This window comes from Triturus cristatus, chromosome 6 (genome assembly GCF_964204655.1).
Source record: "Triturus cristatus chromosome 6, aTriCri1.1, whole genome shotgun sequence".
NCBI classification, from domain to species: Eukaryota; Metazoa; Chordata; class Amphibia; order Caudata; family Salamandridae; genus Triturus; species Triturus cristatus.
This window is the reverse complement of record NC_140589.1, coordinates 1,188,748,590-1,188,766,758: the sequence shown is the minus strand read 5'-3', so window position 1 is coordinate 1,188,766,758 and position 18,169 is coordinate 1,188,748,590. Positions and strand designations below refer to the sequence as shown.

The 18,169-nt window shown below is 45.8% G+C and overlaps 1 protein-coding gene across 2 annotated transcripts in view; it reads right to left on the bottom strand.

Annotated features, from left to right (window-relative positions):
• THBS2 (thrombospondin 2) overlaps positions 1-18,169 on the bottom strand; it is a 556,651-nt gene that overhangs the window by 400,681 nt on the left and 137,801 nt on the right. For both annotated transcript variants that reach the window (XM_085612109.1, XM_085612110.1), the window contains exons 5-6: positions 4,191-4,384; positions 562-702 (exon numbers count right to left, since the gene is read on the bottom strand). In XM_085612109.1, the coding sequence (XP_085468235.1) occupies positions 562-702; positions 4,191-4,384 (335 nt within the window). The remainder of the gene's footprint in view (positions 1-561; positions 703-4,190; positions 4,385-18,169) is intronic.

The following is an 18,169-nucleotide window of genomic DNA, read 5'->3' as shown; positions in this document are numbered from 1 at the left end:
GGCCTTCCTAATGCTTGTTGTTATATATCTTCGCGCTTGGCCTTTCCTTCAGGTTTGTGCACAGGATAACCAAGGAAAATGTACTGAATTGTTTTATAAAGTACCATAGTTGTCTATGCACACAAGGCATGTATTATTTAAGAGCCTTAAGGCCACAGAGGTGACATGCTCTTTCTAGAATTACCAAACATGAACTTGAATACTGAAGTATGTAAACTTAAGTTAAGTCTTCCACAATTTATTGATGTGTATTTGGAGTTGGAGTTCTTTGAAATGCAAACAGTAACACCTGGCATCTACTACTGCCCTTTTCCCGCACTCACATGTTTCGATTTATATGAAAAATGCCCAATATCATTGCCAACGTTTACCAACGTCCTTATCGTTCAGGTTGACAACATCAATTTATGGCATTATATATTTTTGCAATAGAAGGAAGGCCATAACCCTCCTTTGCCTAATGTCAGAGGCTCCTTCTAACAACAAGAACCTGAAATACCAAAATCTTCTTTCAGTGGCTTACAGTAATCAAGAGTGAGACAGATTTTATATTTGCCTCACCTGGCAAGAACATTTGGTGCAGCTGTCCACAACCCAGATTTCATTGTCTCCAAACAAACGCCCATCTTGCAAGCACATGGTCTGATTCCTTAAGGTTTTGTTTGGCCCAATCAATTCCCACAGCACTTGATTCTCATCAGACTAAAAGGTTAAGAAGAAATAAGTGCAGGATTACGTAAGAAAAACAATAAGCAGTGAAAAACACATGTCAATCGGCACCACTTACAATAAATGTTATTAAGAGAGCATGCTAAATATTGCAGTTTACAAATGGAAAAAAATGCATATACTGCTTGGTAATTGTGTGATAATTTTTGTTTTATGTCACTCCTATGTGGAAAGAAAATAAACACATGCATTCTGCAATTCCATATGATAGTTAAAAAAAGTACGCTTAAATAATGAATTGTCATTGTAACGGTGAAATTATGGGTGCACATATATATATTTCATGCATTTTAAGATCAAAGTGCAACTGGTAGGTCACAAAGTGGCAAGTAACTTTCTATTTTCAGTTAAGTTACAGATAATGGCAAAGGGTGAGCTGAAACGATTATAGAGTTGTGCTATGCCAAACTGTGAAACCGTTTTTTTTTTATTCACCGAATAACCTGCCCAGTCAGTTACCTTCTTGGGGTTCGTGATCAACTCCACAACCGCTACTCTCAGCCTTCCCTCCAGGAAAGTATCCAAGATTTCTCACGAGCTACGACGCATCCTGTCCAAACAACAGGTCTCTCTTCGCCAACTGGCCCGGTTAGTGGGCCTTTTATCGGCTTCAATTCAAGCCATCTTTTCGGGTCCGCTTCATTACAGGGCTCTTCAGCGCCTCAAAGCGTTCTTCCTCCGCAAAGGGTTCCCATACTCTCACAAGGTCTCCTTGTCAGCCGAGGCGAAGGCCGAGATCCAATGGTGGTTGGACCATATGGAGACCTGGAATGGCCGACAATCTTCGGTTCAGCCCCCGATCTGGTGATCGAATCAGACGACAGCAGACAGGGCTGGAGCGCCAGGTGCGGAGATCTGTCTACAGGAGGCTTGTTGTCACCCGAAGAACAGAAATTACATATCAACTGTCTGGAGCTTTAGGCCGGCTCCTTTGCAGTGCGTTGCTAGACGAGAGACTCGGTACAGTCCTGCGTTCTTCTAATAATGGACAAGGTCTCCGCGGTCCGCTATGTGAACCCCCTGGGAGGCACCAGGTCAAAAGCTCTCTTGGACATGGCGGCAAGTTATTGGCAGTATTGCCTGGACAGCCAGATCTCCGTCACCGCAGAGTACTTGCCAGGCCAAGACAACTTGGAAGCGGATTTCCAATCTCGCCACTTCCGAGATTCCAGCCTATGGCAATTGAATCAGACCGTTTTTGCGATTCTGAACGATCACTGGGGTCCATTGTCAGTGGATCTGTTCACGTCCAGGCTGGATCATCGGATCCCGCCTTTCTTCAGCTGGAGGCCAGATCCTTTGGCGGTGGCCATGGATGCCTTCCTTCAAGACTGGAGTCCGGAGCAGGGTTACGAGTTCCCTCCCTTCGTGATGATCACACGGGCCTCGGCGCAAGTCCGCAGGCAGCCGGCTGATCTGGTGCTGATTATTCCACTTTGGAGGTCACAAGTCTGATTTCCAGTTCTTCTGGAACTTTCTTGGGATTTTCCAATCCTACTCCCCCACTTTCCGACTCTCCTCACAAACCCGGACGGGATTCCTCACCCACTAGTGTTGACAGGCTCGCTATTTCTCATGGTGTGGCAGATTTCAGGGCAGATGGGAAGCCCCAGGACTTCTGGAGGCTGAGAGTCTCATCTCCAAAGTTTGGGGGGACAGCACGGTCAAGAGATACAAGTCCGCGTGGGGCAGATGGGCCCGTTGGTGTTTGTGACGGGGTTTCGATCCCTTGGTCGCCGACGTTGTACACATCGTGAATTTTCTGGTGCAACTCGCTTCTGACGGGCTGGCATACCCCTCCATCAACACCTTTATGTCAGCCATTTCTTCTGGCCATGTTCTGGTCCAGGGATCCCCTATGGGTGAGCACTCCTTAGTTTGCAGACTTCTCAGGGGTATACGGCTTTCGTTGCCACCTGAGTGCGCTACTCCACCCTTTGGGATGTTAATCAAGTTCTCAACCTGTTTCTGTCTTGGCAACCTAACAGGTTCATCTCCAGAAAAGAACTTTCTGCAAAGCTGACAATGCTTCTTTGCCTTGTTTCTTGCAGACGGGTCCCGGATGTCCGGGCACTGGATATCTTCGGGTGGATGTTTCCCCGGAGGGTGTGACCTTAATACTGCTTCGCCGTACCAAATGCCGTACCAGGGTTATTTCCTATCCAGAGTTCCCTGATTTTCCACAACTGTGCGTTGTTAGATGTCTCAAGGCATATGAGGAAATGACGGAAGAATTCCGCCCCCCAGGAGAGTGTCAGCTCCTTATAGCGCTCCGGAAACCCTCTAAAGCGGTTTCCTCACCCACCATCGCTAGATGGATTCGTTGGGTGATGTAAGAGGCGGGCATTAGCCTTCGTCACTTTGGGACGCATTCAGCGCGGGGGGCGATGACCTCTAAAGCGTTTGGCTAGGGTGCCCGGTTGGAGGATATCCTCAACACGGCTGATTGGTCCTCAGATTCCACCTTTAGGAGGTTATACTTTAAACCAGTGCTTAATATGGCTCAGCTGGTTGTGGGCAAGCTTTGAACAAGCATAATCCTCGCCTCCAGTTCTGACATAGAATGAAAGATTTCCTACTGAACGTAACAGAAAGTTTCAATTCTATTAAGGACTCGGAGGTGAGGATTATCCCGCCTTATGCTCCTGGACGAGACCCCTCCCATATTACAGCAAGTACTTGAATTTGAGCTGAGTGTATTTATTGTTATGCTGTATTTCGCGTTACTGCTCCATGCTCTTTTGCAGGCTTTAGAAGTGGTTTTCCTTTGGGTAATGTGTTCCCTGTTGTTTCAGGTTATGATTCTCAGAAACAAGATGGCTGACGTGCTCAGGATGGCTGACTTCGCGCTCAGAAAGAGGAAGAGGGGACACTAACAAAGGACTATGTTGGGCCAGGTAGCCCCTGATTGGACATTGATGCTTCTTCCTGATTGGCTGTTGCTATGTTGTTTCTTTACTACTTTTTCCCTGTGTTTCATGGGAAACATAGTCTTCGTTTACTTCTACGCTGCTAATGAGAATAAAGTGAAGAAAGAAGGCATAATCCTCGCCTCCGAGTCCTTAATAGAATTGAAACTTTCCGTTACATTAGCTAGGAAATTTTTCATTATCCCCGATTGCCCCGTTTCACTTACTCTTTATTCTCTTATTATTTACCTGTTTCTTTGTAAAAAAAAAAAAAAATGTATTACTGATTCATTTTGGGTATCCTGGAAGGTTGCAGTCACACATCATTGCTAACTGATAAGAATGCAGCACTCACCATCATTTTTTCACATAAATATGTAACTCATTCATTTATCCATCCATGCACTCACTCATTCATCATTTCATTGGTTCATTCTCAAAGACACACTCACTCCGCAAGGCAACCATAGGCACAAATTTTCCAAAGAAAAAAAAGATTTCACTTAAAACCTACCGCGACGTATTGGCCTTGCAATGCTTTGATGTACTTACCACTTTCTGTAGGTTATCAACTAGATTTTTCACAACAATGCGCAACCCACTCATCTCTGTAAACATGATTCCTAGTTCGTCACAGGATCGGTCACAGAATTCTTCCTTTTTATCTACTTTTTGGTCAAAATATTCAGTTGTGACTGGAGTGAGGTGTATGATTTCAGCGTTTTCATTTATGATGTTTACATCAGCTGGTAGAGAAAAAACACAAGGAGGATAGATGTTCTGCATTAGTATTTAAAAATGAGGCATTTTCGTGATTGCAGAAGCAACTCATGTCGTTTTACCTTTGCAATATTTCCTAAAACGTCACGAACTAGTTTCCAAATAAATAGGCTCCTGTTTATAAGAACTATGATGCTCTCTTTTCTCTAGGGATACAGTGTTGCAGCCTCAGTACAGTCCTACCCAGGGAAGCTTACTTCACATTTTCTCAGTATGAACATTCACATCTGTAGAATACATGCTAATATGCATGACTTAAAAGCGGAACAAATACACCTGTGGATTAGATAACTACATTATAATCTATTGAAGTACTCTTTTGGGGAAGTTATGCACACCCATTGCTGCCAAGTAGGTCTATGCCACGTAGCCTGCCCTGACTTTTTTTCTGAAAGTATACAGCATTTGAGACATGTAGTTGTGCTTTCAACAGTGTAGAAAATATCTAATGCACAGTGCTGTTTGCTCAAGAACCAGGACTGACTAAAGGGGTCCTATTTAACATGAGCCAACTTGGAGTCTTGTGGTGCTGCCTGTAAAAACAGCATATACAACTTGTATATGCAATATCTCAAGTTGTTACCGAATAGCAGTGAAAGAATAGCAGAAGAAGATCACATTTATAGCACAAACGACAACCTTGAGTCAGCCTGCATGCCACCTGTGTCTTCTGAGCCTTCCCCTGGTCACAATTACAACCTCCTGGTATCTGGCAGTATGAAAAGATGCCATGACTTGAACACCTTTTCACTCTCACCTCCTTCACACTCCAGCAAAGTAAATCATACCAGTGTGATGTGCAAACATTCATAGATAAAAAGAAAACTCCCAATGGAATGGGCTTTAATTCCTTGCAGACCTGTAGAAAGCGTGATTGGCTGCTAGGCTAGGGGTTTAGTTCAGCTGGACTAATCTCTCCAGCAGCCTTCGATTGTGTGCAGAGGAGGGCAGGGCATTCTTCTAGTGTTCAGTGAATACATGACAATATTTAGGGGGACTGGGTTCCTGGAGCGCCCCTGAACTCGATGCCCCTGGTCCCACCTTTAGCAAACCGTAAAGAGTACCATAGTATTATCTGTGTACTGCATAGATGGCCATTTGGAGGCGTTGGGGCACATGCATGTATGTGTGTGCGTTTATGTTGGGGTTTCACGTGAATTCTAGATCTAATAATGGCAACTCACAAACCTTTATTCAGGCTTGAGGGAGATACGCACTAGAAAAAGGCAATCTTGCCATAAATAGCATATGAATAACAAAATTAAATGAATAAACTCACCTAAAGGGATTCTGCGCCTATCTAATTTTCCCATAAAATTTGTCAGCAAAACTGCAGTTTTCATGATCCCCACAGTATCCTTAATGGGGTCCCAGCACCTTACTTGTGCTCATTTATGAGAGGGTGCAGCCTTCCATATCACCATTTTCTGCTATCAAAGTAACAGCCCCTAAAACAGGACATGGCCATGGCAAGGTAAGACTAACCAGGCATCACTCTATCTGAGAAAATCAGGAAAATCTGATTAATACCCAGAGGCTTGGAATTGTTCAATATTTCCTTTCCCCACAATCAGAATACAAGTTACTCACAGCCCTAATGAGTGTATGATTCATGCAGTGTCACTACCATTGCTAGCATCATACATCCTTTTTATAGTCAATGCTTACACTATGAAGAAGTAACAAAAAAAAAAAAAAAAAAAAGAAGTAACAAACAAATGTGCGTGAATTGGCAACATTTGCAAGCTATGCATTTGCAGATGCTTGTATTTTACGCACCTTTCTCCAAATGTCTGTGAATCAGCCCTCTCTACTTAGCTTCTTGATACTGATAATATATAGTTTTTAAGAAACATCAATCCACAGCCTACAAGAAATATGCATCCAAAATGTTGTCTCCGGGACCTGGGCAAATAACGGTCTCGGCCAAGGTGAGGATCCTAGAAGTAATCCTGAACTTCAACCTAACCTTTGTATAAAAGGTAAAGTAGTTGGCAAAGGGTTAATTCTACATCATGCAACTTCATGTTGTACCCTCCCACATTTAGTGGTCCCACATAGGTTGCAGGATACTACTGCCTTTGGTATGTCACACTTAAACAACACCAAATACTGTACCATGGACCTGCTCTCAGCCTTCTCTAGACTTTAAACAACTTTTTCATGTATGCATGCTTGACAATATGTCTGACCCTTCATGCTCTACACTGGCTGGCTGGTTTTATTCAAAGCTCTTGCCTGAGTACAATTTCCTGCTTAGTGCAGGCAACAAAGTTTTGGAACCGGCTAGCGAAAGAGCTCAGACCCATATTTACTAAGGCTTTTCAGTTTCACTGGGACTAGAGCAATGTGAAATAAGCTATTTACTATCCAGTGCAATAGGTGATTTGGACTGGAAAGGTGAAGTTTCCACAGTGCAAAATCTACTTTGTGCCATTTGGTGTCACTTTTCATCCAGAGAGTGTTACAGAGGAATTACTGGGGTGGATCAATGCAAACACCCAAGGATTTGGTGCAAAGTCCAATTTATTAAGACAATCATAACAGGCTTGCTTAAAAAAACCTAACTCCTACTTAATGGATGTATCTTTTAACGAGCTGAACAGTAGATCTTAACACCTGTGTGTAAGCCCGACTGGATGAGGTGTATCATATCTTGTATAATATCTATGAAGGCCACCGCACTAAAATCTTCCATTGTTTGACTCATGGGAAAAGGGGCAACACCAAGAGTTTGTGAATGCTTAGTTTTGATTGGCTCCTTCTTTGTGGGAATCATAAAATGTTTCCAGATTATAACGTTTTATGTTTTAAATGTGCATCACTTTATGAAAAAGTCAGATTTGCTCCGTGCTGCCTTTGAAGGCAGATGTCCCTCTGCCTTTTTTGAGACCCTATACTTATTTTAGTTCGGTTGTAAAAATAATCTTTCCAGCAAGCACATTTCTCCGTTGTCTGATTGAAACGTTCCTTTGGTTTTGCCTTAAACGCTTCATTTGCTGACGTCTGCTGCTTAAACTTCACCCGACTCCACTTCTGAAACTATCTAAGCATCAGGGAATTTCCCTTCAGAAGAACCATCATGATTTTCCATCTATAATCTTTCAAAAACTTAGCTTTGCGTTTGCTATTTGGACTTGCTTGTATTATATTGATGTATGCTGAATCAGGATGATCATTAATGGAAGTCTAATTTGACTGATTTGAGCTTGCAACTTTGCTAATCTGCTAATAAACCTTCATGGTTTGTAAATCTAATACTCTGTCATTCTTGTGGGGTTTAATGTGCTTCACTGTTATTGATATGCTATTGAATTGTTGATTGTCCTTTTGCTCCTTCAACATGTAATAATTTTCAAAATATTCCTCAGTATAAAGCCACATTCTATCAATCATGCACAACAACCTGCCCACCGAGGAGAATTTCAGGATCTCCACGGGGGATGTGCGACACAAATGCTACAGGACAATGCTATCTAGAGTGATGACATTTTAAAGTAATTTTAGACATTAATTCAGTCCAGATATTTGAAGTTGGGAAAGAAGCTGATATATATATATATATATAGCAGAATATCATCTAATATTGCAGCTTTGCAATCAAAGAGAAATAGTACGCTTGTTGTTGACTGGTTTGTCCCCTGCATTCCTGCCATAAGCTCCTTTTATGCAATAAATCTCCGTAGGTTTTGAATTTTTAACATAGCGAGCACAACAAACACACATTTGCTGAGAACATTCTGTGAAAAGTGGCTTGAAATCCAGAGCATGATTGTATTGTTCAGAAGCAGGGGCTGTGATTAATCAAAGCATTCCTTCCATCACGTTGCTATTGTTTTCTGAGATAGCAACAGCACACCACCCAAAGTACAGACTACTGTCATCTTCCTGGGTTGGAAAGCCTAAAAGTGTTGGCAGCATGCTGGATTATAGGTGAACAGCAAATATGTTGCCATTACCTTCAGTGGGAGATGTTATATTCTTTTGATTTCATTGGTCTGGTACTGCTTTTCACTGTTGAACACTGCTCCATCCTCGTGGGAATAGCTGGCAAGTGTGTGTGTGTGTATATTGCACATGTCTGGTTGTATGAATATACAAAGAGTGTACATGCCTGACTGTATGGTGACAGGACTCCGTTTTGGAACTCTCGTGGCAAATGTCCAATGAGATGGAGCTCGGCACAGAGGCTTTAGCGACAGGAGAGTGAGTTGGAGTTGAACCCAGCTACAGTTATTGAGGTCACTTGGAAGAGCATCTGCTTCCATTCAAAGGTAAGTGGGGACCAAATTGTCTTCTAACATGAAATATAGCCGTTAGCCCCATTCGGACTTCCCCTTTGTCCAGAGGTGTGGTGCAGAGATATTTAGCAGTCAGATAAGGAAAGTTCTCGCTTCTTTTGAGACTCTATCTTCACTTTCCAGTTATTTCTGCTGCACATTTCTTCCTTCCATATCCCAGATCAAAGGTTTTATGCTGATGTAGTTCCTGGGAAGGAGTGTTGACTCTCTGAGATGAAAAAGTCCTCAACCAGAGCAGAACGCTGCAATATTCAGTCTGCTAACCAGTCATAAATATTAGTTAGATGCCCTACATACGATTTTCAGGGATTTCGCATTGACAGTTGTCCAAGCAGTGGGCTGAACAAAGAAGTCTTAATTCCAGAGTGGTGTATCTTTGACAACCAGCTCTCATCTCATGTCAGCAATGGACCTGAAGTCCACCAAGTGTCCTACTGCAAGTGCTCACTGTGGAGGTTTGAAGAAAAGAGCTATTACTAAGGAGAAATTGTTACGCCATTAACAATACTTGTGGAGGAAAATCGTGTACTGACCTCATTTTGTTACTATTTGGTTATAATTAAGACATCTAAATGGAAAGTGGGATTATTGAAGGTCACTTGACCAAAAACTTAGAATTGATACTAAGTATGAGCCACTAAATCACTCTGAAGAAGTTTGTGTAAAAAGAAACAAAACACTGTTTTATTTTGATGAATTGATTAAATAAAGAACTTCAAAAATACAGCGAATATGTATGCCCTACAATATTGTAGAACCAGATATGCTTCAAGTGCAAACTAATATATGGTGCTAATCAATGATCTCTGATTAATTGCATTTGATGAAAATGAATAGCAGGATTGCTTGCTCCTGGATCCTGTAAGAACAGCATCAAAGCAAAATTAAAATATTATTTGGGAGAAGCCTTGGTTTGCGGTGTATATATAGCTACAGCTGCAAATGAAAACATTATTTTCTGGAGACTAATGTGTATTTGAGGTATCAGTACAGAGAAGAGATGCGTGTCTGTATGAAGATAAATTGAACTATGGGGAATAACAGAGATTTTGGTGGACAGATACTAGGCACAAACTCTAGTCACCGATCAGAATCTAGTAGATTGGCTTCACGTTCTTCTGACTTGAATAGCTGGCTTTGGTGTGGGCATTTAGGTCATTTTGAGTTGGCAGGTTTATTGAGCCTGCATCACATCTAGAGAGGCTGCACATAGAAGATTCCATCCCAGAGCGATGACTAGCAAAAGCATCAGATTAGAATACCAAGTGTACCACTGAGTTATGCTAATCTTCTTATTCCCAGAGCGAACCATGGGGCATATTATCAAGCCAGGCGATAAAATTATCGCCGCTTTAGCGGCAGAAAACTGCCGCTATAACGGCGATAATGAGCTTGATAATATGCTCTATGGAATTCCAATTGAAGCCCATGTTAGATGTGAAGGACGTCTAACATGGGCTTCAATTGGAGTTCCATAGAGCATATTATCAAGCCCATTATCTTCGTTTTAGCAGCAGTTTTCTGCCGCTAAAGCGGCGATAATTTTATCGCCTGGCTTGATAATATGCCCCCATGAGAGAAAACAATATGTTGGTCTAAGCACATGTGCCTCAGATGAGCAGAGACATCTGAAAGCTCGAAGTTACTCCAAGAATGGTGTGGACTGTACCGAAGGGTAGCATGAATCCTATAATATAGCGACCACTGGACCAGGTGACTTAAAACAGAGATACCACAGAGGGCGGGAGGCTATTCACAGAAGAGGTAGGCATTAGATTACAATCCTATGTGGCATGGGGCAGCAAACTATAAACACAAAGTGACTGTGGGAAGTATGAACTGTTTTTCCAGAGGTACAAAGTTTCCTGCAACTTACTAGGATTGACCTGTTGGTTTTGTAGCTATGGAATCTAAATGCTCCAAGTAATTTATATTCGATACCTCGATCAATCAATCAGTGACACTTATATAGCGCGCTACATACCCGTAGGGTCTCAAGGCGCTGGGGGGGGGGGGGGGGGGGTGCCGCTACTGCTCGAACAGCCAGGTCTTCAGCTTCTTCCTGAAGGAGAGGTGGTCTTGGGTCAGGCGCAGGTCGGTCGGGAGGGAGTTCCATGTCTTGGCGGCCAGGTAGGAGAAGGCCCTTCCTCCTGTAGTCGCTCTTCGGATACGGGGGACGGCGGCGAGGGCGTGGTTGGCTGATCGGAGGTGGCGTTTGGGAGCGTAGAAGTTGATCCGGCTGTTGAGGTAGCTCGGGCCTTGGTCGTGTAGGGCTTTGTGTGCGTGGGTGAGGAGGCGGAAGGTGATTCTTTTGTTGACGGGGAGCCAGTGAGGGTCTCTCAGATGTCCGGTGATGTGGCTGGTTCGTGGGATGTCGAGGATGAGTCTGGCTGAGGCGTTCTGGATCCGCTGGAGTCTCTTCTGGAGCTTGGCGGTGGTACCGGCGTAGAGGGCGTTGCCGTAGTCCAGTCGGCTGGTGACGAGGGCCTGGGTGACGGTCTTCCTGGTCTCGGTGGGGATCCACCAGAAGATCTTCCGTAGCATGCGTAGGATGTTGAAGCACGCCGAGGAGACGTTGTTGACTTGCCTGGTCATGGAGAGGGAGGAGTCCAGGATGAAGCCCAGGTTGCGTGCATGGTCTGTCGGTTTGGGTGCGGTGCCCAGGGCGGGAGGCCACCAGGAGTCGTGCCAGGCGGAGGGTGAAGAGCCCAGGATGAGGACCTCCGTCTTGTCAGAGTTCAGTTTCAGGCGGCTGGTCGTCATCCACTCGGCTACCTCTTTCATCCCTTCGTGCAGGTTGGCTCTGGCGGAGGTGGGGTCGTTGGTCAGGGAGAGGATCAGCTGGGTGTCGTCGGCGTAGGAGATTATGCTGAGGTTGTGTTTGCGTACGATGGCCGCGAGGGGGCTCATGTAGACGTTGAAGAGGGTGGGGCTCAGAGATGAACCTTGAGGGACGCCGCAGATGATTTCGGAGGCCTCTGACTTGTACGGTGGTAGGCGGACTCTCTGTGTTCTTCCGTCGAGGAAGGAGATGATCCATTCCAGCGCCTTGTCCTGGATCCCGATGTTGCTGAGGCGCTGTACTAGGGTGCGGTGGCAGACCGTGTCGAAAGCCGCGGCGAGGTCTAGGAGGATGAGGGCCGCTGTTTCTCCATTGTCCATCAGGGCTCGGATGTCATCGGTGGCGGCGATGAGGGCGGTCTCGGTGCTGTGATTGGCTCGGAAGCCGAACTGTGAGGGGTCGAGGGATCCGTTCGTCTCGAGGAAGGCGGCCATCTGCTTGTTGACGGTCTTCTCGATGACTTTGGCTGGAAACGGGAGGAGCGAGATGGGGCGGTAGTTCTTGAGTTCGGTGGGGTCCGCTGTTGGTTTCTTGAGTAGAGCGCTGAGTTCGGCGTGTTTCCAGCTCTCAGGGAAGGTGGCGGTGTCGAAGGATGTGTTGATGATGTCTCGTAGGTGGGGTGCGATGACAGCGTCGGCCTTGTTGAAGACGTGGTGAGGGCAGGGGTCGGTCGGTGATCCGGAGTGGATGGAGTTCATCGTGCGGATGGTGTCTTCGGTGCTGATCGGGGTCCAGGCGAGGAGGGTGGTGGTGGGGGGTGATTGTTCGGTCATGGTGTGCGTTGGTTGGGTGTTGAAGCTGTTGTGTATGTCCGCGATCTTGTTGTGGAAGTGTGAAGCGAGGGAGTTGCAGAGGTCTTGCGATGGGGTGATGTCGTTGTTTCCTGCGCTGGGGTTGGAAAGCTCTTTCACGATGTTGAAGAGTTCCTTGCAGTTGTGTGCGTTGTTGTCCAGCCGGTCCTTGAATGCTGTTTTCTTGGCGGGGCGGATCAGCTGGTGGTGCTTCCGGGTGGCAAGCTTGAAGGAGGTCCTGTTGTCCGGTGTAGGTTCCCTTCTCCAGACTTTCTCGAGGGCTCGGCAGTTCTTCTTGGAGCTCTTGAGTTCGTCGGTGAACCACGGGGCTTTCTTGCTGCCGGGTCTGCTGGGCGGGGTCCTCAGCGGGGCGAGCTCATCCGCGCAGATGCTGATCCACTTCGTGAGGTTGTCGGCGGCCTGGCTGGGGTTCGCTGAGCTGGCAGGAGGGTGCTGGCTCAGGGAGGTGGCGAGCTGGTCTGCTGTGATCTTGTTCCAGCTTCTGCGGGCGGCCTGTTGCTGGTGGTGGTGGGTCGTCGTTCTCTTGAAGGTGAAGTGGACGCAGCTGTGGTCCGTCCATTGAAGCTCTGTGGCGTGGCTGAAGTTGATGTCTGTGCTGGAAGAGAAGACTGCGTCGAGAGTGTGTCCGGCGAGGTGGGTGGGGGTGGACACCAGTTGCTTGAGTCCAAGATTGGCGAGGTTGTCGAGCAGGGTGCTGGTGTTGCGGTCGTTGTTGTTCTCCAGATGGAAGTTGAGATCCCCCAGGAGGATGTAGTCAGCGGAGGGGAGGGCATGCGGGCTGACGAAGTCGGCGATGTCCTCGCTGAATTGTGTGCGTGGTCCAGGGGGTCGGTAGATCAGGGTGCCTCTGAGGGTGGTGTTCGGGTTGGTGTGGATCTGGAAATGCAGGTGTTCGGCGGTGGTCAGGGTGTTGTCGGTGCTGGTCGTGAGACGGATGGTGTTCCTGTGGATGATGGCGATGCCTCCTCCCATCTGGTTGGCGTTGCGGTCCCTCCGGACGATCTTGTAGCCCTCTGGGATAGCGATGGCGATGTCGGGAGCTGAAGAGGCGTTCATCCAGGTCTCCGTGAGGAAGGCAACGTCCGGGGCTGTGGCGTCTAGAAGGTTCCAGAGTTCGATGGCGTGTCTGTGGACGGAGCGGGTGTTGAGCAGGATGCACTTGAGGTGGGTGCTGCTGGTGTTCGACTTTGCGGGTGCTGGTGCGAGGCAGGTCCGGATGCAGGTGAATTTGCAGGCGTGGCAGCTGAAGGGTCCGTGGGTACGACGTGGAGTGGCTTGATGGCATTCTGGGAGTCGGCCGGTGTTGAGTGCGATGAGGGTGGCGGCGGAGTACGTCAGGCGGGTCGGTCGGGGTCCTCGAGGGCCAGGGGTCCTGGCACTGGGCGCGGTCCAGGCGCGGACGGGCTTACCTTTGGCGCGCCTTCGGCGCACAATCGGCGCACCCGCTGCGCGTGACCGCTGCGCGTTCGCACGGTCGCCATTTAAGGCGAAGTGCGCGGGTGGGCGGAGCAGCTGGGAGGCGGGAGCGGGGAGGGAACAGAAGAGAAAAGGGGCGGGGCAAATGGCGGTGGCGGGAAGCGGGAAGCGGGGAGGGGGAGCGGAGGGCGGCGAGGTAGGCGGGCAAACAGGAAGGAAACTGACCCACGGCACAGAGGTTACATTAAATTAAACAGGCACAAATGGAGGGCAAAAATAAAGGCAAAACAGGGAGGAAAACGAAAACGATGTCACGGCACAGAAAATACAGGCACAAAAGGCGGGCAAAAATAAAGGCAAAACAGGAAGGAAAACGAAAACGATGTCACGGCACAGAAAATACAGGCACAAATGGCGGGCAAAACAAGGTAAAAACAGCTAAAGAACGATCACACGGCACAAAGAAACAAGCACAAATTTAGGACAAAACGACTGGCGAAAACCAAAGGGGAGCGAGCAAGGCGGCAGCGAGGCCGGCTGCGAGGCAGAAGGCAGGCAATGGGGCACACGCAGCAGCTGGTGGCCGTGCGGCGCGGGGGTGTCCCACAAGTGGGTCACACTCACCTGCGTCGCACGGTCGCCATTTAAGGCCAAGTGCGCGGGTGGGCGGAGCAGCTGGGAGGCGGGAGCGGGGAGGGAACAGAAGAGAAAAGGGGCGGGGCAAATGGCGGTGGCGGGAAGCGGGAAGCGGGGAGGGGGAGCGGAGGGCGGCGAGGTAGGCGGGCAAACAGGAAGGAAACTGACCCACGGCACAGAGGTTACATTAAATTAAACAGGCACAAATGGAGGGCAAAAATAAAGGCAAAACAGGAAGGAAAACGAAAACGATGTCACGGCACATTGAATTGAATCGATCAATTCAATATTAGCGTAGCACATTGTTGTGACTACAAACAGTACTTAACTTTTATTTAGATAAAGCACTTGGTGTACGTAGAATTATTACGTGATATTGTCGATGTACATCGAATTATTTTGTGAAATTGCATATGCGGAGTTTTGGGTCTATAACCCAACACCACCTCCCCTGAGTAAGCCTTGGCCTACTCTGCAATGTTTCCCTGAGAGGCAAATGCAGAAACAGCAAGCTTAGTGATCAGTTATAGCTCCCTTCAGGGCTCGAAAAATCCGAAAAATGGTACTAGTCCTGCAGGTCTAGTGCCTTGGAAAATCCCCTCGACCTCACTTCAACCTACTTGACCTCCGTTTCCGAAAACGGAGCAAATGTGACAAGATAACAAGATTTAAAGGCATCTTTATTGCTCATTCCCTTTGTGAGCAATAAAAATGCTTTTAAGTCTTGTTATCTTGTCACTTTTGCTTCGTTTTCACAGACAGAGGACAAAAGTTAGTTTCTCTTCCTACTCGCCAGAAAGGGCGAGTAGGACCTAAAAATAGCTCGTCCTCATCAATTCTCCCTCGCAAATGCGAGCGGGCGAGTGGATTTGTCGAGCCCTGCCCTTGGTAGGTGGGGCCCAAGGATAGCAGTGACAAAGGATTACATTTGGCACAGCTGGAGCCCTTTAGCTCCTGCCTGCCATATGGCGCTGAGAAATTTCCAGCAGTGCTTCAGCCACCACCGTCATTGAAACCACACAGTCAAATATACTGTTAGTCCTGAAGGAACTTTAAACTTTGGCATGCATTTAAGTTACGCTATATACTTGGATAAATTACACGTTGTCTAATAAAAGCAGATTTTATTGTCCCCTTCTAACCATGGTGAATTTTGGATTAGGACATAATTTTCTCAAGCAACACTCAAATGAAGTGCCAGGAACACCGTTTTTGTATAATTATTTTCAAGCTGCAAGTTTCTGACATATGTTAATTTTTGGTTCATGAATTAGAAAGAGAGTTACTCATTTCAGTGATATGTAAATATTTAAATTCTGCATTTTTGAACTGTAATACACTAGAATAAAAACATATGGACGACGTCAATGTTAAGTGAAAGCTATGCTGCGTCTAGGTATTTGCTTCTTATACCTAATATTAGGAGTGTTACCCTGTTACATCAATGATTTGACAATTAACATTTTAATATAAGTTCAACAGTTACCCACACAGATGAAACCTAGAGATGGCATAAGAAATTAAATTAGAGGTTGAACTGTATGGCCTATTGGGTAGGCTAAAAAAGATGCCAGTAATGCAGTGATTTTAGTGTATATGAATCACCAGTCACGTGTCTTAGAACTTATAAGTTGTTTAACCAGATGAATGCCTTGATTACCCTCTATCTATAAGATGAATGTGCCTGCTAGAGTGGACTGTGATTAGTCATAATGGGAAAACAACTCTGACTACAGCACTCAACGTTTCTAAGTAGACATGGGCTATTCCAGAGCATGGGTGAACCCTAGAGCACATTGTGAATTATATCATGTACATATTGTTTGCATGTATTAAAGCACTTCTCCAAAAGAACCTAATTGGTCAGCGAAACATTTTGTATTGCATATGAATGCCAAATGTCCTTCTACATCTATTCCCTCATAGTGGCATAATGATGAATACTTTCAACCAATAATGACAAAATTGCCATATTGTGTGAAAGTTGTGGTTGAAAATGTCACCCTCAAGGTTATATCTAGGTACAAGGGGAAATCGTGTTGGAATAACATTTTAGAGCTTGTGCTTGTCACAGCCACTGATTAAGTGCCATCATCAAACATTCCTCATGGATTACCATGAATATTTCAAGGGAAGGCATTGCCAAAGGATCAATAAGTTATGCTTGAACTCAGTCAGTGTGGGCAGTACATTGTTTGAGTCAGCTTGAAGCCTATGGGACTCTCTCAACTTGATGACTGTGGAGTTTGTTGATCACCTAACTTCACATCTTTGAAGACGTACATTTGGACCCTTATTGCATAATTGGGTAGCACTGGGACTGCACCGCTAGCCGAAATAGAAAATTTCCATCATGGTACACTACCACATGTTATACATGGGTGAGGGAAGAGTGGGGGTGCTGAACTGCTGCCTCTGCTAACAGACCTGAATGGCACACCCCTCGTAATTTAAGGCAACCCTTTCCTCCATTGGCACTGTAATTAAATGAACAGCAGAGTGACTTCAAACTGACCAAAAGAAGACCAATCTTTTACTTTTACTGAAGTTAGTTTGGGTGCTGTCAGTGTGATACTTTGGAAAGTTTCTTGTGATCCCACAACCCTAAAGGAAGTAACCACACTGCCTCCCTTCTATTAGAATGTGTGAGATCCGTAGGCACTCAGCAGGTCACATACCATATGCTGAGGTGAAGATGCATTACTTTATATAATGTCTTTCCTCAGTGGCATTCCATGCAGAAGGAAGAACATGTACGTTTTTACTTCGGTGTTGCTTTTGAGCACTAATGTAAAGATGCCATCATAGAATAAGTAATGTGAAGTTACAGTGGGATGTTAGAATCTAGCTGGATGAGAACAAACCAACCCACATGATTCAAATGGGATCCGAAAGCAAATGCGTTCTTGAACTGTTCACTTTTAAGTAGCTTTCTACATCTAGGATTTGGTTCGGTCTCTTTAGGGTCCCAAATGTTTCCACAATTTGTCATCCTATACACTCAAGGGTTAGCTACGATGCTTTAAATGGTTGAATAGCTATTGTGGGTCTGGTGCTGAAAGCTAAAATAAAGGTCTTTTGGAGGTTTGGAGCATGAAGTCCGTTTTTGTAGATATGATAACCTTTGTTCCAGAATGTCTGTGGGTGATGCAGAGTATTTGAACTTTTACCTTGAAATCAACTGGGAACCATTGGAGTCCTTTCAGGAATGGATAGGTATGGTCAAACTGAAAATTGCCTTACTCCCAATGTTTTCCCCATTTTAGATCAGCTCATCTTCTATGAGTAAAATATCCTGCACCATTATCTCGCACATAAAATAGGAGGTCAATTTGTCATCACACAAAAGAGCCTCTCATGCATCTCCCTCATCTTCAACTCAACACAGCATTTAGATTCCTTTCTGTATGGTGTGTTCTCTCTCTCTCTCTCTCTCTCAAACCTTCCATTAAATTTACAAACCTCGACAGACAAAAAGTATTCACAGATTAATTCCAAAACATCAAAAACATCCACTACTTTACACAAACAGCACCTGTGTGAGTTCTATCTCCCAGTATCTCAACTACCATACCATTAAACACAATTAATCTTAAACCAACCATTCAATCACGGGTTTGTAAAGCATGACTACTCACCTGTGAGGGCCCAAAGGGGTGGGGGTGGGGGCTGCAGATCTGTCTGAGCGCAGGGTTCATTCAAAGAGCCAGGTCTTGAGGTCCTTCCTGAATTTAGATAGTGATG